The following is a 23,957-nucleotide window of genomic DNA, read 5'->3' on the forward strand; positions in this document are numbered from 1 at the left end:
TATAAAGAGGATGTAATGAGGAAATACTGGGCCAAGGGAGACTAAAAACCAGCTGAACAGACTCCAAACTCTGCATCTTCATGTATGATGTCAAAACCCTCTTCAGATCTCCAACTCCTTTCATACATGTAGAGTGCAACACACTATTATTCTTGGGGTGATTCGGCCCTGTGTTAGCAGCTTTCCTCAGCAGATATCCCAGGGCCCTGGCATCTCTAACATCTTGGGGTCTCCAAGGCAATCCAGGCTTCACCTTCACAGATCCATGCAATGGCCTCTCTTTACCTCTATGCAGAGTCATCCCTAACATGTCTGACCTCTGAGAATTCCCTTCAACATGGAGGGAGATTTCACAACCTTTCTTGTAACCTTGACTCTGACATGACCACAAGGCCAAGACTGCCAAGTTCTGTTACTTGTTGTGCTGAAAATAACCTCCTTATTAAAACATTCTTATTTTTCAAATACATTTTTCACCAGCTTTCTGTTTTCAATGGTTTTCTTCAGTGCCTGAGGTTGAACGGCTTAGAAATTGCTCTGAAGAAACATGGTGGCCTTGAACTCTGAAGTCTACTTGTCTCTGCCTACCTAATGCTAGTATTAAGGTATGTCTCAGGCCTTTTCATGAGTTGGAAGTTTGGCTGGGTCTTGTCTTACCTTGATGTCAACCATTCCTTGTATTTCATCTAGCATCAGACACTTCTTTAATTTTTTTAAATGTCCTTGAGTACAGGATTTAGTTGCTTTAAATGTCCTGGTGCTCTCTTTTTCAGACTGTACATTTTGTATTTTTCCTAGTTCAGATTGTTCCTTTTCATTATAAAACTTCATAAGTCAGACCAAAAAGAACCACATGACACAGGCAATGCTAGGCTGCTTTAAGTGTCCTCTGTCAAAACTTTTAATGCATATTATGTTCAATCTAGCCTCAGATTGATCTTAACATAATTGTAGAAAGCAGGAATGCTCTTAGACAAAATATCACAAGAATATTTTTCTAGGCACCATACTAATAATATTCTCCCCTGAATCTTTCTACCTGAGCCCTCACAGTTTAAATAACCCCAAGCATCACTGTCTTCCATGATACTACTACTATAACCCAATAAACCCTGCTTGAATTGTCCATCTGCACTTTAGTTCAAAGTCTGAAAGTCTTCTGTATTCCTCCAGATGAAAGCATGATTTGTCTGATCTTGGCAACACCACAGGCCATGGCACCAGTTTCCATCTTAGTGTTTGATTGCTGTGAAGAGGAAACATAACCATCGCAATTCTTGCCAACCGAATCCAAGAACACATCAAAACGATCATCCACCATGATCAAGTAGGCTTTATCCCGGGAATGCAGGGTTGGTTCGATATACGGAAATCCATCAATGCAATCCACTATATAAACAAACTCACATGGTCATTTCATTGGATGCTGAAAAAGCATTTGACAAAATTCAGCATCCTTTCATGCTTAAAGTCTTGGAGAGAACAGGAATTCAGGCCCATACCTAAACATAGTAAAAGCAATATACAGCAAACCGGTCGCCAGCATCAAACTAAATGGAGAGAAACTTGAAGAAATCCCTCTGAAATCAGGGACCAGACAAGGCTGCCCCATTTCTCCTTATCTTTTCAATATTGTACTTGAGGTACTAGCTCGGGCAATTCGACAACATAAGGAGGTCAAAGGGATACAAATTGGAAAGGAAGAAGTCAAACTATCATTATTTGCAGACGACATTATAGTCTACATAGGTGACCCACAAAACTCCCCTAGAGAGCTCCTACAGCTGATAAACAACTTCAGCAAAGTGGCAGGTTATAAAATCAACTCAAGCAAATCAGTGGCCTTCTTATACACAAAGGATAAGCAGGCTGAGAAAGAAATTAGGGAAATGACCTCCTTCACAATAGCCACAAACAGTATAAAGTATCTTGGGGTGACTCTTACCAAACATGTGAAAGATCTGTATGACAAGAACTTCAAGACTCTGAAGAAGGAAATGGAAGAAGACCTCAAAAAATGGGAAAACCTCCCAGGCTCATGGATCGGTAGAATCAATATAGTTAAAATGGCCATTTTGCCAAAAGCAATATACAGATTCAATGCAATACCCATCAAAATCCCAACTCAATTCTTCACAGAGTTGGAAAGAGCAATTATCAAATTCATCTGGAATAACAAAAAACCCAGGATAGTTAAACTATTCTCAGCAACAAAAGAAATTCTGGGGGAATCAGTATCCCTGACCTCAAGCAATACTACAGAGCAATAGTGTTAAAAACTGCATGGTATTGGTACAGTGACAGGCAGGAGGATCAATGGAACAGGATTGAAGATCCAGAAATAAACCCACACACCTATGGCCACTTGATCCTGGACAAAGAGGCTGAAAACATCCAATGGAAAAAAGATAGCCTTTTCAACAAATGGGACTGGTTCAACTGGAGGGCAGCATGCAGAAGAATGCGAATTGATCCATCCTTGTCTCCTTTACTATGCTCAAATCCAAATGGATCAAGGACCTCCACATAAAGCCAGACACTCTAAAGCTAATAGAAAAGAAACTGGGGAAGACCCATGAGGACATCGGTACAGGGAGAAAGTTTCTGAACAGAACACCAATAGCATATGCTCTAAGAGCAAGAATTGACAAATGGGACCTCATAAAATTACAAAGTTTCTGTAAGGCAAAGGACACCATCAAGAAGACAAATCGGCAACCAACAAATTGGGAAAAGATCTTCACCAATCCTACATCAGATAGAGGGCTAATATCCAATATATGTAAAGAACTCAAGAAGTTAGACTCCAGAAAACCAAACAACCCTATTAAAAAATGGGGTACAGAGTTAAACAGGGAATTCTCACCTGAAGAACTTCGGATGGCGGAGAAGCATCTTAGAAAATGCTCAACTTCATTAGTCATTAGGGAAATGCAAATCAAAACAACCGTGAGATTTCACCTTATACCAGTCAGAATGGCTAAGATTAAAAATTCAGGAGACAGCAGGTGTTGGAGAGGGTGTGGAGAAAGAGGAACACTCCTCCGCTGCTGGTGGGGTTGCAAATTGGTACAACCACTCTGGAAATCAGTCTGGCCGTTCCTCCGAAAACTGGGCACCTCACTTGCAGAAGATCCTGCTATACCACTCCTGGGCATATACTCAGAGGATTCCCCACCATGTAATAAGGATACATGCTCTACTATGTTCATAGCAGCCCTATTTATAATTGCCAGATGCTGGAAAGAACCCAGGTATCCCTCAACAGAAGAGTGGATGCAAAAAAATGTGGTATATCTACACAATGGAGTACTATTCAGCCATTAGAAACAATGAATTCATGAAATTCTTAGGCAAATGGATGGAGCTAGAGAACATCATACTAAGTGAGGTAACCCAGACTCAAAAGGTGAATCATGGTATGCACTCACTAATAAGTGGATATTAACCTAGAAAACTGGAATACCCAAAACATAATCCACACATCAATTGAGGTACAAGAAGAAAGGAGGAGTAGCCCCTTGTTTTGGAAAGACTCAGTGAAGTAGTATTCAGCAAAACCAGAAAGGGGAAGTAGGAAGGGGTGTGTGGGTGGACAGGGGAAGAGAAGGGGGCTTATGGGATTTCCGGGGAGTGGGGGGCTAGAAAAGGTGAAATCATTTGAAATGTAAATAAATTATATCGAATAAAAAAATTTAAAAAAAATTTTAAAAAAAAATTACAAAGTTTCTGTAAAGCAAAGGACGCCATCAAAATGACAAATCGGCAACCAACAAATTGGGAAAAGATCTTCACCAACCCTACATCAGATAGAGGGCTAATATCCAATATATACAAAGAACTCAAGAAGTTAGACCCCAGAAAACCAAATAACTCTATTTAAAAATGGGGTACAGAGTTAAAGAATTCTCACCTGAAGAACTTTGGATGGCAGAGAAACATCTTTAAAAATGCTCAACTTATTAGTCATCAGGGAAGTGCAAATCAAAATAACCCTGAGATTTCACCTTACACCAGTCAGAATGGCTAAGATTAAAAACTCAGGAGACAGCAGGTGTTGGCAAGGATGTGGAGAAAGAGGAACACTCCTCCACTGCTGGTGGGGTTGCAAATTGGTACAACCACTCTGGAAATCAGTCTGGAGGTTCCTCAGAAAACTGGGCACCTCACTTCCGAAAGATTCTGCTATACCACTCCTGGGCATAGACCCAGAGGATTCCCCAGCATGTAATAAGGATATATATGCTCCACTATGTTCATAGCAGCCCTATTTATAACAGCCAGAAGCTGGAAAGAACCCAGGTATCCCTCAACAGAAGAATGGATCCAAAAAAATGTGGTATATATACATTCAGCCATTAGAAACAATGAATTCATGAAATTCTTAGGCAAATAGATGGAGCTGGAGAATATCATACTAAGTGAGGTAACCCAGTCTCAAAAGATCAGTCCTGGTATGCACTCACTAATAAGCAGATATTAGCCTGGAAAACTGGAATACCCAAAACATAATCCACACATCAAATGAGGTACAAGAAGAAAGGAGTGGCCACTGGCTCTGGAAAGACTCAGTGTAGCAGTATAAGGCAAAACCAGAACAGGGAAGTAGGAAGGGGTGGGTCGAGAACAGGGGAGGGAAGGGGGCTTATGTGACTTTCGGGGAGTGGGGGACCAGAAAAGAGGAAATCATTTGAAATTTAAAAATATATCGAATAAAATAAAAATAAAAAATAAAAATAAAAAAAGAAATGTAATATGCAAGGATTCTGTATACAGTTGGCTTCTAATAAAGCACACTTCAAGAGATCATCTGATGTCCCACTGCAATCTTAAACTACTTTTGGCACTTACCAACTAGACTTCCTGTTACAGGTTGGATAATGATCAGCAGTGACAGTTACATGCTTTTTAATGTTAGCTTATATTTTTAGTATTTTATTCCTAATCAACTAGTTAGTAAAATTTATTAATTTCCGATGACAACACTTTCTGTTACTATTTTTCTTCCCCACCTTAGTGATACAATGTATTTAATGTTCTCTCAATGCTTTCTTCCGTGTTTAGTGGTTGCTGGCTCTGTGAACTCCTCTACTGAACACAATAGGCTCTGCTTCACTATACTTATGTAGTTGTAGTTTTTCTTTTAAATGTAGAGGACGTCTTGGCTTAGTAAACAAGAGGAACAAAGGAGACACGCGTGGTGGTTAAAATCTGCCCCCTTCCACCTTGAGACAAGTTTTCATGTGTGTAGCCCAGGCTGGCCTCAAATGTACTATGGAGCGTAGGTTAACTCTGAAGTCCTGTTCTTCTGCCTCTACCTCCCAAGTGCAGGTCTGAAGGTGTGCACAACTATGCCCGACTTTTCCTCATTTAGGCTGATGTTGTAAAGCAGGTTCTTAGACTACTTAGCAGTTCTTAGACTACTTGTCATCTAGATTTTTGGGAGGTCCAAAACTATTATTCTGCCTCTTGGTGAATACACAGATCAAGACTTTAGCCTCTCATTAAGTGTAAAAGACATTTACTTAGAAGAGATCATTGCAGTTAACACAAATAAAGTTAAGATGGCCATGGAAGCAGATGGTGGTGTACACCTATAATATCAGCAACTAGGGAGGCAGAGGACCCCTAGAATTGCCATCTGGAAGATGTCCCCTCTGGGAGTTCTTCCAGGGAGATCTCTTAGTTCCAGGCCAGTCCATTCTACAGAGTTCCAGGCCCTCAGAACTCAGGTATTATGTATAAAATTATTCAGCTAGTTAAAGTATATTTCCAAGTGTTTTGCACAGTGTCAGGTTATAGGTTGCCCTGAAATAATTTCTATATTAAGCTTCCATAATCTTGCTAGGATTAAGGAATTGCTAGTTTATATAAAGTTAGTAACAATCACACAAGACAAGAGCTGGTTTAAATATATTAAAAGTTATAGGCCTTACTGTCCAGTTAGTTGTTTAGAAAGGCTTTCAACAGTCCAGGGGTAACACAAGGAGAAGGTTCATTTTATTTGTGTATAGTGTTCAGCATAAACCAGCCATGGTAAGAGGACTGTGATGACTTCGTTAATCAACTCAGCTGTCCGAGGTTGTTCTGACTGATTGCAAACATGACTGTTCTTCAGAATGAACCATGCTGTTAGTGTTTCTTCAAAGACTTACATGAAAATTGTGGTCAATCGGCTTAATTTTGAACTTCCATTGATAATAAATTACACTCAAAGAATCTAAACTCGGGACCAGACTCACTCCTGCCAAATGTGAAGATAAAATGCAAAACCTTTCTTTCACACCATGGCAAAGTCTTACATGGACATTCAAGACGAAAAACGCTCAGGTCTCCAATCAACTTCAAGACCCGGTTTCTTTTTAAGTCACTTCTGCTCCGTGTTTTATCAATACCCACTGCTCCCCAACCATGAAGAACTTTCTGCATTCTGTGTGCACTGGCTGCATCTTCTGAGTCAGACTCACTCTGGGATGTGGAGTTGTGTGAGGCAGAGTGCAGTGGGAGGAGCATTCTGGAGCACGCAGTGCATGAGGGAAGACGGTACTTCCCACAGAAACCCGCAAACTTAATTTGTCTGACACCGCAGTCAAAATAGACTCCACCACACTTTGGGTTTTGGACAATTGTTGGCTGAACCCAAGTATCTATGAAGATTCCCAGGAAGTCCATAGTGTGTGTATGAAATACTTCGGATCTTAATGGTCCTTAAGGCTAATTCCAGAAGAGCTGTATGGTCATGTAAAATCTCTAACAAAACAACCAACCAACGGGTTTCCTCGTAAACTCAACTTTTCCAGGGAATAAGATTGCGGATCTCTCGAGGCAGGTATGTCACCAAGTTATGAAAACTGAGGATCGAAGTGAATGCAACTGTGATTGCTGAGTAGGCACACTTTGGATCTTGTCATGCAGCACCGAGTAACTCAGAGAAGGCAGATTTCCTAATTCTTCTGGTGGGATTTCTTCAATGACATTTACTCCAAGGTATAAACATTCTAAACTCTGCAAGTTCTCCATCTCTGCCAGGATGCTCTGCAGCTAATTGCTGCCCAGCCCAGGCTGAAGGTCTGAAGCACATGCAGCTGCAGCAGCGAGGCAGGCAGCTCCTGGAAGCTGTTGCCACTGAATTTGAGGACCTGCAAGCTGCAGCAGAGCAGCAACTGGGCTAGGCAGGCCCTTGGGCAGCAAGCCTGGGCCACCCAGCCGGTTGTTCCTGACCAGCAGCATGCGCGGGCCACTCAGTGTCAGCAGCTCAGGTCCCAGAGCTGCGAGCTCATTGCCACTCATGTCCAGGAGCCTGAGGAGGAAGCCACAGCTCAGCGCTCCCATGGCAGTGACCAGCAGCAGCCACAGCAGCGCCTCACACAAGCCACTCCACTCCTCGGTCGTGCCTTCAGCTCAGACTCCAGGGCCTCCGCCCCACATGCTGTGAACGGACCAGTTGAGATTGGCCTCCTGAGCCCGGTGTCCTCCGTCCAGCGGGATCCTAGGACGCCTGATGAGTCACTGCATCCTGGAACCTGAAGGGTTGGTTCCACCCCATCAGAAGTGGTGCAGCATCGCCCTGCCCAGGCTCACCCCTGATGCCAGCCGAGTCAAGCCTCAACCTTCTTCTTTACTCTTTGTCTAATATCCACTTACATGTAAGAATATACAGTTATAGATTTGGTTTATTGCTAATATTATCTTAATGGGGTTCCCAAATTATAGGAGAATTTGTTTGTCTAAGTGTGAGGCACTGTCCTTCCTCCCAGATTGTGCTAAATGCTAAATAAATTTCCTGGTAGCAAATGACTGGACAGGGAGACAGAGGTGGGACTTTAGATTTCCCAGACAGTAGATCACTGAAAGAAGGAAGGTTTAGAATTGCCATACTGGGGAATCAGAGGATGGAAAGGTCTCCCATTCTCATGGATTGATAGGTTTAATACAGTAAAAATGGGCATCTTACTAAAAGAAATCTACTTATTCAATACAATCCCCATAAAAATAGCAACACAATAATTTACTGACATGGAAAGAGCAATTCTTAGTTTCACATGAACGAAACAATTCTGAACAAGTAAAGACTTCTGAAAGAATCACCATCCCTGACCTCAAGCTGTACTACAGAGCAATAGTGATATAAATTGCGTGATAGTGGACACGGACAGTCAGGTTAATCAACCGAATAGAATCAAAGACCCAGAATTAAACCCACACACCTGTGGACACTTGTCTTTTGATAAAGAAGCCAAAACCATACAACCAAAATTATAGCATCTTCAAATCAGACGGGCACTTAGCACCTTATTTTAAAACAGCGGTGGATTACAATTACGCTGATACCAAAGCCACACAAAGATCCAACAAAGAAAGAGAACTTCAGACCAATTTCCCTTATGAACATCGATGCAAAAATACTCAATAAAATTCTTGCCAACCGAATCCAAGAACACATCAAAACAATCATCCACCATGATCAAGTAGGCTTTATCCCGGGAATGCAGGGTTGGTTCAATATACGGAAATCCATCAATACAATCCACTACATAAACAAACTCAAAGAACAAAACCACATGGTCATTTCATTGGATGCTGAAAAAGCATTTGACAAAATTCAGCATCCCTTCATGCTTAAAGTCTTGGAGAGAACAGGAATTCAAGGCCCATACCTAAACATAGTAAAAGCAATATACAGCAAACCGGTAGCCAGCATCAAACTAAATGGAGAGAAACTTGAAGCAATCCCACTGAAATCAGGGACCAGACAAGGCTGCCCCCTTTCTCCTTATCTTTTCAATATTGTACGTGAGGTACTAGCTCGGGCAATTTGACAACATAAGGAGGTCAAAGGGATACAAATTGGAAAGGAAGAAGTCAAACTATCATTATTTGCAGACGACATGATCATCTACCTAAGTGACCCAAAGAACTCCACTAGAGAGCTCCTACAGCTGATAAACAACTTCAGCAAAGTGGCAGGTTATAAAATCAACTCAAGCAAATCAGTGGCCTTCCTATACTCAAAGGATAAGCAGGCTGAGAAAGAAATTAGGGAAATGACCCCCTTCACAATAGCCACAAACAGTATAAAGTATCTTGGGGTGACTCTTACCAAACATGTGAAAGATCTGTATGACAAGAACTTCAAGACTCTGAAGAAGGAAATGGAAGAAGACCTCAAAAAATGGGAAAACCTCCCATGCTCATGGATCGGTAGAATCAATACAGTTAAAATGGCCATTTTGCCTAAAGCACTATACAGATTCAATGCAATACCCATCAAAATCCCAACTCAATTCTTCACAGAGTTAGAAAGAGCAATTATCAAATTCATCTGGAACAACAAAAAACCCAGGATAGCTAAAACTATTCTCAGCAACAAAAGGAAATCTGGGGGAATCAGTATCCCTGACCTCAAGCAATACTACAGAGCAATAGTGTTAAAAACTGCATGGTATTGGTACAGTGACAGGCAGGAGGATCAATGGAACAGGATTGAAGATCCATAAATGAACCCAGACACCTATGGCCACTTGATCCTCGACAAAGAGGCTGAAAACATCCAGTGGAAAAAAGATAGCCTTTTCAACAAATGGGGCTGGTTCAACTGGAGGGCAGCATGCAGAAGAATGCGAATTGATCCATTCTTGTCTCCTTGTACTAAGCTCAAATCCAAATGGATCAAGGACCTCCACATAAAGCCAGACACTCTGAAGCTAATAGAAAAGAAACACGGGAAGACCCTTGAGGACATCGGTACAGGGAGAAAGTTTCTGAACAGAACACCAATAGCATATGCTCTAAGAGCAAGAATTGACAAATGGGACCTCATAAAATTACAAAGTTTCTGTAAAGCAAAGGACACCATCAAGAGGACATATCGGCAACCAACACATTGGGAAAAGATCTTCACCAATCCTACATCAGATAGAGGGCTAATATCCAATATATATAAAGAACTCAAGAAGTTAGACTCCAGAAAACCAAACAACCCTATTAAAAAATGGGGTACAGAGTTAAACAAAGAATTCTCACCTGAAGAACTTCGGATGGCGGAGAAGCATCTTAAAAAATGCTCAACTTCATTAGTCATCAGGGAAATGCAAATCAAAACACCCCTGAGATTTCACCTTTCACCAGTCAGAATGGCTAAGATTAAAAACTCACGAGACAGCAGGTGTTGGTGAGGATGTGGAGAAAGAGGAACACTCCTCCACTGCTAGTGGGGTTGCAAATTGGTACAACCACTCTGGAAATCAGTCTGGCAGTTCCTCAGAAAACTGGGCACGTCACTTCCGAAAGATCCTGCTATACCACTCCTGGGTATATACCCAGAGGATTCCCCAGCATGTTATAAGGACATATGTTCCACTATGTTCATAGCAGCCCTATTCATAATAGCCAGAAGCTGGAAAGAACCCAGGTATCCCTGAACAGAAGAATGGATGCAAAAAATGTGGTATATATACACAGCGGAGTACTATTCAGCCATTAGAAACAATGAATTCATGAAATTCTTAGGCAAATGGATGGAGCTAGAGAACAACATGCTAAGTGAGGTAACCCAGTCTCAAAAGATCAATCATGGTATGCACTCACTAATAAGTGGATATTAGCCTGGAAAACTGGAATACCCAAAACATAATCCACACATAAAATGAGGTACAAGAAGAATGGAGGAGTGGCCCCTGGTTCTGGAAAGACTCAGTGTAGCAGTATAAGGCAAAACCAGAACAGGGAAGTGGGAAGGGGTGGGTGGGAGAACAGGGGATGGAAGGGGGCTTATATGACTTTCGGGGTTTTGGGGACCAGAAAAGAGGAAATCAATTGAAATATAAATAAAAAATATGTCGAATAAAATAAAAATAAAAATAAAGAAATGTAATATGCAAGGATTCTGCATACAGTTAGCTTCTAATAAAGCACTCTTCAAGAGATCACCTGATGCCCCACTGCAATCTGAAACTGCTTTTGGCATTTACCAACTAGACTTCCTGTTACAGGTCAGTTAATGATCATCAATGACAGTTTCATGCTTTTTAATGTTAGCTTATACTTTTAGTATTTTATTCCTAATCAACCAGTTAGTAAAATTTATTAATTTCCGATGACAACACTTTGTGTTACTATTTTTCTTCCCCACCTTAGGGATACAATGTATTTAATGTTCTCTCAATGCTTTCTTCGGTGTTCAGTGGTTGCTGGCTCTGTGAACTCCTCTACTGAGGACCAACACAATAGGCTCTGCTACACTCTGACTTATGCAGTTGTAGTTTTTCTTTTAAATGTAGAGGAAGTCTTGACTTAGTAAACAAGAGGAACAAAGGAGACACCCATGGTGGTTAAAATCTGCCCCCTTCCACCTTGAGACAAGGTGGAATGTATGTAGCCCAGGCTGGTCTGAAATTTACTATGGAGCCTAGGTTAACTCTGAAGTCCTGTTCTTCTGCCTCTACCTCCCAAGTGCAGTTCTGAAGGTGTGTACAACTATGCCCGACTTTTCCTCATTTAGTCCAATGTTGTAAAGCAGGTTCTTAGACTACTTAGCAGTTCTTAGACTACTTGACATTTATATTTTGGGGGGGTCCAAAACTGTTATTCTGCCTCTTGGTGAATACACAGATCAAGACTTTAGCCTCTCATTAAGTGTAAAGACATTTACTTAGAAGAGATTATTGCAGTTAACACAAATAAAGTTAAGATGGCCATGGAAGCAGATGGTGGTGTACACCTATAATATCAGCAACTAGGCAGAGGACCCCTAGAATTGCCACCTGGAAGATGTCCCATCTGGGAGTTCTTCCAGGGGGATCTCTTAGTTCCAGGCCAGTCAATTCTACAGAGTTTCAGGCCCTCAGAACTCAAGTATTATGTATATAATTATTCAACTAGTTAGTTAAAGTATATTTAAAGAAGTGATGACTTCTTTAATCAACTCAGCTGTCCGAGGTTGTTCTGACTGATTGTAAACATGACTGCTCTTCAGAATGAACCATGCTGTTAGTGTTTCTTCAAAGACTTATATGAAAATTGTGGTCAATCGGCTTAATTTTGAACTGCCATTGATAATAAATTACACTCAAAGAATCTAAACTCGGGACCAGACTCACTCTTGCCAAATGTGAAGATAAAATGCAAAACCTTTCTTTCACACCATGGCAAAGTCTTACATGGACATTCAAGACGAAAAACGCTCAGGCCTCCAATCAGTTTCAAGACCCGGTTTCTTTTTAAGTCACTTCTGCTCCGTGTTTTATCAATACCCACTGCTCCCCAACCATGATGAACTTTCTGCATTCTGGGTTCACTGGCTTCATCTTCTGAGTCAGACTCACTCTGGGATGTGGAGTTGTGTGAGGCAAAGTGCAGTGGGAGGAGCATTCTGGAGCACGCAGTGCATGAGGGAAGATGGTACTTCCCACAGAAACCCACAAACTTAATTTGTCTGACACCACCGTCAAAATAGACTCCACCACACTTTGGGTTTTGGACAATTGTTGGCTGAACACAAGTATCTATGAAGATTCCCAGGAAGTCCATCGTGTGTATGAAAAACTTCGGATCTTAATGGTCCTTGAGGCTAATTCCAGAAGAGCTGTATGGTCATGTAAAATCTCTAACAAAACAACCAACCAACGGGATTCCTCGTAAACTCAACGTTTCCAGGGAATAAGATTACGGATCTCTCGAGGCAGGTATGTCACCAAGTTATGAAAACTGAGGATTGAAGCAAATGCAACTGTGATTGCTGAGTAAGCACACTTTGGATCTTGTCATGCAGCACCGAGTAACTCAGAGAAGGCAGATTTGCCAATTCTTCTGGTGGGATTTCTGCAATGACGTTTACTCCAAGGTATAAACATTCTAAACTCTGCGAGTTCTCCATCTCTGCCAGGATGCGCTGCAGCTAATTGCTGCCCAGCCCAGGCTGAAGGTCTGAAGCACATGCAGCTCCAGCAGCAAGGCAGGCAGCTCCTGGAAGTGGTTGCCACTGAGGTTGAGCACATGGAGGCTGCAGCAGAGCAGCGACTGCGCCAGGCAGGCCCTCGGGCAGCAAGCCTGGGCCGCCCAGCCGGTTGTTCCTGGCCAGCAGCATGTGCGGGCCACTCAGTGTCAGCAGCTCAGGACCCAGAGCTGCGAGCTCATTGCCACTCATGTCCATGAGCCTGAGGAGGAAGCCACAGCTCAGCGCTCCCAGGGCAGCGACCAGCAGCAGCCACAGCAGCGCCTCACACAAGCCACTCCACTCCTCGGTCGTGCCTTCAGCTCAGACTCCAGGGCCTCCGCCCCACATGCTGTGAACTGACCAGTTGAGTTTGGCCTCCCTGAGCCTGGTCTCCTCCATCCAGCAGGATCCTAGGACACCTGATGAGGCAGTGCATCCCAGAACCTGAAGGGTTCCACCCCATCAGAAGTGGTGCAGCATGGCCCTGCAGAGGCACTCACCCGTGATGCCAGCCTCAACCTCTTCTTTACTCTTTGGCTAATATCCACTTACAAGTAATAATATACAGTTGTAGATTTGGTTTATTGCTAATATTATCTTTATGGGGTTCCCAAATTTAGGAGAATTTGCATGTCTAAGTGTGAGGCACTGTCCTTCCTCCCAGATTGTGCTAAATGCTAAATAAATTTGCTAGTAGCAAATGACTGGACAGGGAGACAGACGTGGGACTTTAGATTTCTCAGACAGTAGATCACTGAAAGAAGGAACGTTTAGAATTGCCATGCTGGGGAATCAGAGGATGGAAAGGTCTCTCATTCTCATGGATTGATAGGTTTAATACTGTAAAAATGGGCATCTTACTAAAAGAAATCTACTGATTCAATGCAATCCCCATCAAAATAGCAACACAATAATTTACTGACATGGAAAGAGCAATTCTCAGATTCACATGGAAAAACAAAAAACCAGGATGAAAGAAAAAATTCTGAACAAGACTTCTGGAAGAATCACCATCCCTGACTTCAAGCTGTACTACAGAGCAATAGAGATATAAATTGCATGATAGTGGACACGGACAGTCAGGTTAATCTACCGAATACAATCAAAACTCTCAAATCACCATAGATGGAGAAACTAAGATATTCCATTACAAAATCAAGGTTACCCAATATCTATCCACAAACCCAGCCCTACAAAGGATAAAAGGAGGAAAACACCAATACAAGGAGGGAAACTTCACCCTGGAAAAAGCAAGATAGTAACCTGTCATCAAACCCAAAAGAAGTTAACCAATCAAATTTAAAAAATTACGTCAAAAATGACAGGAAGTAACAATCACTATTCCTTAATATCTCTTAAAATCACTGGACTCAATGCCCCAATAAAAAGACATAGACTAACTGACTGGATACGTAAACAGGACCCTACATTTTGCTGCTTGCAGGAAACACACCTAAGGGTCAAAGACAAACACTATCTTAGAGTAAAAGGCTGGAAGACAATTTTACAAGCAAATGGTCTCAGGAAACAAGCTGGAGTAGCCATTTTAATATCAGATAAAATTGACTTTCAAACCAAAGTCATCAAAAGAGACTCTGAGGGACACTTCTTGCTGGTCAAAGGAAAAATACAATAAGAAGAACTCTCAATCCTGAACATCTATGCTCCAAATGCAAGGGCACCCTCTTTTGTAAAAGAAACTTTATTAAAGCTCAAAGCACACATTGCACCTAACACAATAATGGTGGTGACTTCAACGCTGCACTTTCCTCAATGGACCGATCAGGAAAACAGAAACTAAACAGGGACATAATGAAACTAATTCAAACTTTGGACCAATTAGATTTAACAGATATATAGAGAACATTCTATCCTAAAGCAAAAGAATATACCTTTTTCTCAGCACCTCATGGTACCTTCTCCAAAATCGACCATATAATTGGTCACAAGACAGACCTCAACAAATATAAGAAGATCGAACTAATCCCATGCCTCCTATCAGATCACTATGGAGTAAAAGTGGTCTTCAATAGCAACAAAAACAACAGAAAACCCACATACACGTGGAAATTGAACAATATTCTACTCAATGATATCTTGGTCAAGGAAGAAATGAAGAAAGAAATTAAAGACTTTTAGAACACAATGAAAATGAAGACACAACATACCCAAATCTATGGGGCACAATGAAAGCAGTGCTAAGAGGAAAACTCATAGCCCCGAGTGCCTCCAAAAAGAAAATGGAGAGAGCATACACTACCAGCTTAATGACACACCTGAAAGCCCTGGAACAAAAAGAAGCTATTTCACCCAGGATGAGTAGAAGGCAGGAAAACATCAAACTCAGGGCCGAAATCAATCAAGTAGAAACAAAGAGAACCATACAAAGAATCAACAAAACCAGGAGCTGGTTCTTTGAGAAAATCAACAAGATAGATAAACCCTTAGCCAGACTGACCAAAGGGCACAGAGAAAGTATCCAAATTGACAAACTTAGAACTGAAAAGGGACATATAACAACAGAAACTGAGGAAATCCAAAAAATCATCAGATACTACTACAAGAGCCTGTACTCAACACAACTGGAGAATCTGGAGGAAATGGACAATTTCCTTGACAGATACCAAATACCAAAATTAAATCAGGACCAAATAGATCATCTAAACAGTCCCATAATGCCTAAAGAAATTGAAGGAGTCATAGAACGTCTTCAAACCAAAAATAGCACAGGTCCAGATGGTTTCAGTGCAGAATTCTATCAGACCTTCAAAGAAGAGTTAACACCAATACTCTTCAAATTATTCCACAAAATAGAAACAGAAGGAACACTACCCAATTCCTTCTATGAAGCCACAATTACGCTGATACCAAAACCACACAAAGATCCAACAAAGAAAGAGAACTTCAGACCAATTTCCATTATGAACATCGATGCAAAAAATACTCAATAAAATTCTTGCCAACCAAATCCAAGAACACTTCAAAACGATCATCCACCATGATCAAGTAGGCTTTATCCCGGGAATGCAGGGTTGGTTCAATATACGGAAATCCATCAATGCAATCCACTACATAAACAAACTCAAAGAAAAAAACCACATGGGCATTTCATTGGATGCTGAAAAAGCATTTGACAAAATTCAGCATCCCTTCATGCTTAAAGTCTTGGAAAGAACAGGAGTTCAAGGCCCATACCTAAACATAGTAAAAGCAATATACAGCAAACCGGTAGCCAGCATCAAACTAAATTGAGAGAAACTTGAAGCAATCCCACTAAAATCAGGGACTAGACAGGGCTGCCCCTTTCTCTGTATTTTTTCAATATTGTACTTGAGGTACTAGCTCAGGCAATTCGACAACATAAGGAGGTCAAAGGGATACAAATTGGAAAGGAAGAAGTCAAACTATCATTATTTGCAGATGACATGATAGTCTACCTAAGTGACCCAAAAAACTCCACTAGAGAACTCCTACAGCTGATAAACAACTTCAGCAAAGTGGCAGGTTATAAAATCATCTCAAGCAAATCAGTGGCCTTCCTATACTCAAAGGATAAGCAGGCTGAGAAAGAAATTAGGGAAATGACCCCCTTCACAATAGCCACAAACAGTATAAAGTATCTTGGTGTGACTCTTACCAAACATGTGAAAGATCTGTATGACAAGAACTTCAAGACTCTGAAGAAGGAAATGGAAGAAGACCTCAAAAAATGGGAAAACCTCCCATGCTCATGGATCAGTATGATCAATATAGTTAAAATGGCCATTTTGCCAAAAGTAATCTACCGATTCAATGCAATACCCATCAAAATCCCAACTCAATTCTTCACAGAGTTAGAAAGAGCAATTATCAAATTCATCTGGAATAACAAAAGACCCAGGATAGCTAAAACTATTCTCAGCAACAAAAGAAAGTCTAGGGGAATGAATCAGTATCCCTGACCTCAAGCAATACTACAGAGCAATAGTGTTAAAAACTGCATGGTATTGGTACAGTGACAGGCAAGAGGATCAATGGAACAGGATTGAAGATCCAGAAATGAACCCACACACCTATGGCCACTTGATCCTCGACAAAGAGGCTGAAAACATCCAATGGAAAAAAGATAGCCTTTTCAACAAATGGTGCTGGTTCAACTGGAGGTCAGCATGCAGAAGAATGCAAATTGATCCATTCTTGTCTCCTTGTACTAAGCTCAAATCCAAATGGATCAAGGACCTCCACATAAAGCCAGACACTCTGAAGCTAATAGAAAAGAAACTGGGGAAGACCCTTGAGGACATCGGTACAGGGAGAAAGTTTCTGAACAGAACACCAATAGCATATGCTCTAAGAGCAAGAATTGACAAATGGGACCTCATAAAATTACAAAGTTTCTGTAAGGCAAAGGATACCATCAAGAGGACAAATCGGCAACCAACAAATTGGGAAAAGATCTTCACCAATCCTACATCAGATAGAGGGCTAATATCCAATATATATAAAGAACTCAAGAAGTTAGACTCCAGAAAACCAAACAACCCTATTAAAAATGGGGTACAGAGTTAAACAAAGAATTCTCACCTGAAGAACTTTGGATGGCAGAGAAGCATCTTAAAAAATGCTCAACTTTATTAGTCATTAGGGAAATGCAAATCAAAACAACCCTGAGATTTCACTTTACACAAGTCAGAATGGCTAAGATTAAAAATTCAGGAGATAGCAGGTGTTGGAGAGGGTGTGGAGAAAGAGGAACACTCCTCCACTGCTGGTGGGGTTGCAAAGTGGTACAACCACTCTGGAAATCAGTTTGGCGGTTCCTCCGAAAACTGGGCACCTCACTTCCAGAAGATCCTGCTATACCACTCCTGGGCATATACCCAGAGGATTCCCCAACATGTAATAAGGATACATGCTCTACTATGTTCATAGCAGCCCTATTTATAATTGCCAGATGCTGGAAAGAACCCAGGTATCCCTCAACAGAAGAGTGGATGCAAAAAAATGTGGTATATGTACACAATGGAGTACTATTCAGCCATTAGAAACAATGAATTCATGAAATTCTTAGGCAAATGGATGAAGCTGGAGAACATCATATTAAGTGAGGTAACCCAGACTCAAAAGGTGAATAATGGTATGTACTCACTAATAAGTGGATAGTAACCTAGAAACCTGGAATACCCAAAACATAATCTACACATCAAATGAGGTACAAGAAGAAAGGAAGAGTGGCCCTTGTTCTGGAAAGACTCAGTGAAGCAGTATTCAGCAAAACCAGAACGGGGAAGTGGGAAGGGGTGGGTGGGAGGACAGGGGGAGAGAAGGGGGCTTACGGGACTTTCTGGGAGTGGGGGGGCTAGGAAAGGGGAAATCATTTGAAATGTAAATAAAAAATATATCGAATAAAGAAGATATTATAAAAAAAAATGTAGAGAACTGGAATTCAAGGCACATATCTAAAAAAAATAAATGTAACATATAGCAAACCAACAGCCAATATCAAATTAATGGAGAGAATCTTGAAGCAATCCCAACATAATCAGGAAAAGGACAATGATGCCAACTCTTCCCATATCTATTTAATATAGTAATTGAAGGTCTAGCCCGAGAACTACAACAACAAAAGGAAATCAAAGGGATACAAATTGGCAAGAATTCAAGGTATCACTATTTGCAGATGATATGATAGTATATGTAAGCATCCCCAAAAATTCTACCTGAGAACTACTACAACTCATAACCAACTTTAGCAATGTGTCCAGATACAAAATTAACTCCAAAAATCAGTATCCTTCCTTTAGAGAAATTATCAATGTGCTGAGAAAGATATAATCAAAATAATGCCCATCACAATAGTAACAAATTATATAAAATATCTTAGTGTAACTCTAACCAAACGAGTGAAAGATCTGTATGTCCAGAACTTCTAGTCTTTCATGAAGGAAATCTAAAAAGACCTCAGAAAATGGAGTCATCCCCCATGCTCATGGATTGATAGTTTAAACATAGTAAAAATGGCCATCCTACCAAAAGTATTGTAAAGGTTCATTTCAATCCACATCAAAATTCAAGCAAAATTCATCAAAGACATGGAAATAGCAATTCTGAATTTCATATGGAAAAACAAACCTGCCAGGATAGCAAAAACAATCTTAACAATAAAAGAATGTGTGGGGCAATCACTACCCATGATCTAAAACTATTCTACAGATTAATAGTGATAAAAGCTGCATGGTATTGGTACATCACAGACAGGTTGATCAATGAAATAGAATAGAAAACTAAGAAATATAACCACACGCTTAGGCACACTATTGAAGGGTCACAGAATTATAGAGCTTGTGAACCACAGATTTAAGATGGTCAAGCAAATTTTAATTCATGTTAGGAGCAAACCATTACCTTTGTGAGATTTGGGCAAGTGGTCTGCTAACTTAGTCTGAAAAATGTGGGTTACATGCCCACATTTTGAATAGATTTTAAAAGTAAAGAATTCTAGGTGCTAAAAATTATGCATAATTTTTAGAGCACATTGTTTGCAAAGACTCAGGAAATTTTGAGATACACAAAATTTTCAAAATGTGGTGGGAAGAGTTTAAAGAACACTTTTCATAATTTTGGATAAGAAGATAGAGAATAATGGTTAGAGTGATGTCAGAGTTAACTTGTGGTTCTAGAAGAACAAGAATTTTATTGGTCAATATAATCATGTTACACATTGTACATAATGTGAAGTAGTGTCAGGGATTCACCCACATGATGCTGACCTCACACTCAGAGAACTAATTGCTTATTTAGCAGGACAGACATCAAGATGGGTCACATTTAGCTATGGCATGGTTTCTACTGATTGTTGTTTCAGGACTTCAGTTGAAATAAGAACAGTACTGAAATATTTGAAAATTTGTGAGGAATGTTGTGGTATGAAGTTTTATGTGGCAGACAAACTGTGTGAAATTCCTGACATGTGAAACTGTTAGAAATCAAGGCCACCAGAAAGACATTGCATAGTCAGCACTGGGAGAAATGAAAAGGTCCTTTAAGGAAAAAACACCACTGGTTGAAGTAATTAATATGATTTATAAATAAGAATTTAGAGAAAAAGGCCCAGGACCATCACATGATTTGATGAATAGAGTATCCTTATTGCAAAATGTGACAGATTTCAAGAGGAAAAATTAATATTTTATGTCAGTGTAAACAATGAAAGCCCATGCTATCATATCTCAATGTTATGATTGTTTTCAAAAGGGTTTTCTAAAGTTATATTACAAATGTTTACTTATTTTAGGTACTGGAAATGCACTAGTTCAACGTCAGAAATTCGATTCCTTACGTCATCATGGGGTTCCAGGGAATTAAGCTCAGAATATAATATCTGGTGAGAAGAAGCCATACCCACAAAGCCATCACAGGAACAAACATTTGACCTTACATATGATGGTCAGAACGGTAGAGATCCAGTGAAATTCAGTTTAGATGAAGAATCATGTGAACTATGTTTTAAGTAAATATTTGCCCCTGTGGTGTCTTTCATCCCTGTTACGAGGAAGTGTGTTTAATTCTGGCCTAAACAAAACAATGTAGCACTTAGGGACAAAGATTACAATTAGAATGCTTGCACTGGAAGCCAGGATAGAGAACATTTCCATAGCTACCCTGACCTTCCCAGTGGTGCTGTGGTAGACAGGGAGGAATGTGATCCATACACTGCAGAACACAAGCATGCTGAAAGCCATGGACTTGGATTCATTAAATGTGTCAGGAAGGTTCCTGGACAAGAAAGCCATGAGGTAACTACCCAAGGCCATGACTCCCAGGTATGCCAGAGCACAGTGGAAGGCAACAGCTGAGCCCTTGTTGCAAAGAATGATGATGTGTCCCTGTTCAGAGTGAGCATCCATGTCAATAAAGGGAGGGGATGTTCCCAGCCATATGCCAGAGAGAAGTACTTGTATCAGAGTGCAAGCTGGAATGACACACTTAGGGACCTGTGATATCTGCAACCATCTGATCTTTCTTCCTGGAGCTGTAATCGTGAAGGCCATAACTACAGTGATGGTTTTGGCCAACACAGTGGATAGAGTCACAGTGAACAGAAGTCCAAACACGTTCTGTTGCAGGATACATGTGGCTGTGTGTGGAAGACCAAGGAAGAGCAATGGACAGAGGAAACAGAGGGTCAGAGTGATGAGCAGGATGTAACTGAGAGATCTGTTATTGGCCTTCACTACTGGAGTGTCTCTGTGGTTTACAAAGACCCCAATAACAAGAGCTGTGAGAGTAGAAAATCCAAGGGACACGAGTGTGAGTCCCTTCCCCAAGGGCTCATCATAGGCCAGAAAGGTGACAGTTTTCTCCAGGCAGTGTGTCTTCTCTGCATTTGCATAATGAGTTTCTGGACACTGCACACACTGATTCATACCTGGTAGAAATGAAGTTGATCATGAATGCATGGTCAAGTTTCCTTTATCCTAATACATTTTATGCTTCAAACTCATTGGATTGTTATTACAACCATGTTCCTTTGTCACTTTTGGTATGGAGATATGAGTATTCTAAAGTGAATAATCACACAAGCTAAAGTTTATACTTCTTTCCAAAAATCCCATGAAGAGTATCCTTTTCTGGAGAAAAGGGTATTTTTCACATTATACATTATAAATATATCACTGAGGAAACCATGCAGGAACTGAAGGTAGGATAAGGAGGTAAGAACTGAAGCTGAGTCCACTGGGGTGTGGGGCTGCCTGCCCTGCCTCTACTATTTTCCATGACCTGCTTTGTTATGTAGCTTGTGATCACCTCCTCAGAGCTGCACCAACCCAGTGAGGCAGCGCAGCCCACAGCAACCACTAAACATGAGGATGTACAAAACTCTTTGCTACAGTCCAGCCCTTCAAAGGATTTTCAATTGCGGTATTTCTTTTATTACATAAATCTTGATTGTGTCAAATTGACAATGAAAACACCCATAAAATCACATACCTAGAGCCTATTTATTTTAGTTGTATATTGAAGTATTCTTATTTTTTGCTTTTTACCTCTCTTTTATTTATATTTTGTAATACAGTTGAAGCACATATTTTCAAACTAGGAAATACCAAATTACATGGCAATAACTAATTCAATTTTTATGCCAGTTCTCAAAAATATTTCTAAATTTCCAATAGAAGATGCGAATTCTATTTTGAAATACACATTTTTCATCGAATTTCTTATGTAAAATGATTTTTTAGTCTGGGATGTATGACACAAATTCATTTTTATTTATAAATTTCTTTCAGTTTGAAAATGTTTTCTTCTCATGTGATCTTGGTTGGAAACTACTAAATATGTGTTCAAAGCATTCCTTATCTTTCCCCAGCTCCTTTCATTTTTGATGGAAGGAAGTTCTCACAGGTGTTATAGTGAATATATGGATGTTTGAGAAAAGTTAGTAGGCCTTTTCTCTTTTAACTACTTCTGGGTTCTGTGATGAAATTAAGGGTATAGTGGGGGATGTAAGTTCCTTTTCATATTGAGATAATTTCATGGCTATTAGTTTACTGTTTTGGAAAACTTTTTGAAAGATTTTCAGGAAAACAACTACTTAATACTTAAATTTATGTTTTCTTTGTTCCTCCAGAATAGATTTTAATAACTAAATCTTTGTGAATAAAACTCAGAGGAGAAAAATAAATGCTTCTAATATTATTTAATCACATATTTCTTGTCACAAATAACTTTCCGTATTTTTGTAAAGGCTTCATTTCAAAAACTATTTTAGTTTCACTTTTCCTTAAAAGATACAGAAAGACTACATTTACTTCTTTTTACACTGAGCTCTACATTTGTGTATCTTTCTTATGCTTTCTTAAACTCTCCTGTCAAATAGTTAACATTTTCTCAGTGTGACTGTTCATGCTAATGTAACACTTTTACATAAATCTGTTCTGCTCTGTTGTTAGATTATTTTTGTTGCTGTGTTATGCTAGCTTTTAATATTGTATCTTATAAACAATATTCATTAATTTATGGCAACTGATCTATAAGACAAAATTTATTTTGTATAAGGCTTATGGCTTGTCTTGAAATATATGTTTATTATATTTCCCTGTATTCAAATTCCTTTTTCAGGAATTTCTTTAACTTTTCAGTGTTCAACATATATGTAGCTGTATTTTTAATCAATACAATATGATTCTGTGATGTAGGTCTAAACCTTTATTCTATTCCATCCCTCCAAATGTACATATCTCTAAAGTGTCTGCACTTCAGTCTGTAATAAAGGAAGCATTTTGGGGAGACAGTTGAAGTGGTCCTTCCACAACCACATTAAATTCGTAAGTGAAATTTATATGTCTTCAATCTGCCTACAGGAACTATAACCGAATTAACAGGCAATTAGGTAGCCTTTATGTTCTGGCTCTATATGTAGCAGAGAAATACCTTATATAAAATATTTTACAGTCAAATAATGGAAATTAATTGATGAGGAAATATAATTATCCAAAAATCTGCACCAGACTTCTATTCTCTTACTACCTCTCTGCCCAGCTTCATCAAGCCTGTTGATCCAGAACCAAAACATTTAGATTTCTTTCCTTCTCTAATCGTCCCTGCCCAAAGAACTTTGTCTGGCATGGCTCTGAGGAGATCGTCCCTGCCAGATATAAAATTTTCTGCCAAGTCTCTTGCCATCTTTTTAAGACCTGCTATTCCAGAACAATATAGCCCAAAAATATACACCAGGGGCCTGTCACACTAAGATCACGGTGGTTAGCCATCATCCCAATATATATCATAACAGGAACATGCAGTGACTAAAAACATCTAGATGGCTAAAGGCATGAAACGAACTCAAACAACAAAATTCAAGAATATTATGACAACAACAGGGCAAACTCACTCTACAACAGCAAGCCCTGCATATCTTAACACAACTGAACCACAGTGCCTTTAAATCCAGTCTTATGAAGATGATAGAGGCCGTTAAAGAGGAAAGAATAAAATGCTTAAAAAAGAAAAGGAAAACACAATCAGACAAATATAGGGCTTT

At 40.0% G+C, this 23,957-nt stretch overlaps 1 protein-coding gene and 2 pseudogenes across 1 annotated transcript in view; all 3 read right to left on the bottom strand.

The window, feature by feature from the left end:
* Positions 1 to 6,177: 6,177 nt before the first annotated feature.
* Positions 6,178 to 11,984, bottom strand: LOC127670664 (leucine-rich repeat-containing protein 58-like; annotated as a pseudogene).
* Positions 11,985 to 12,033: 49 nt separating this feature from the next.
* On the bottom strand, positions 12,034 to 20,257 carry LOC127670665 (leucine-rich repeat-containing protein 58-like; annotated as a pseudogene).
* Positions 20,258 to 20,412: 155 nt separating this feature from the next.
* The window catches only part of LOC127670979 (vomeronasal type-2 receptor 116-like), a 47,148-nt gene continuing 43,603 nt past the window's right edge, over positions 20,413 to 23,957 (bottom strand). Inside the window, exon 6 of the mRNA XM_052165605.1 lies at positions 20,413 to 21,341. Coding sequence (XP_052021565.1) covers positions 20,413 to 21,341 — 929 coding nt within the window. The remainder of the gene's footprint in view (positions 21,342 to 23,957) is intronic.

Source organism: Apodemus sylvaticus, chromosome 20, assembly GCF_947179515.1.
Source record: "Apodemus sylvaticus chromosome 20, mApoSyl1.1, whole genome shotgun sequence".
Lineage (NCBI taxonomy): Eukaryota > Metazoa > Chordata > Mammalia > Rodentia > Muridae > Apodemus > Apodemus sylvaticus.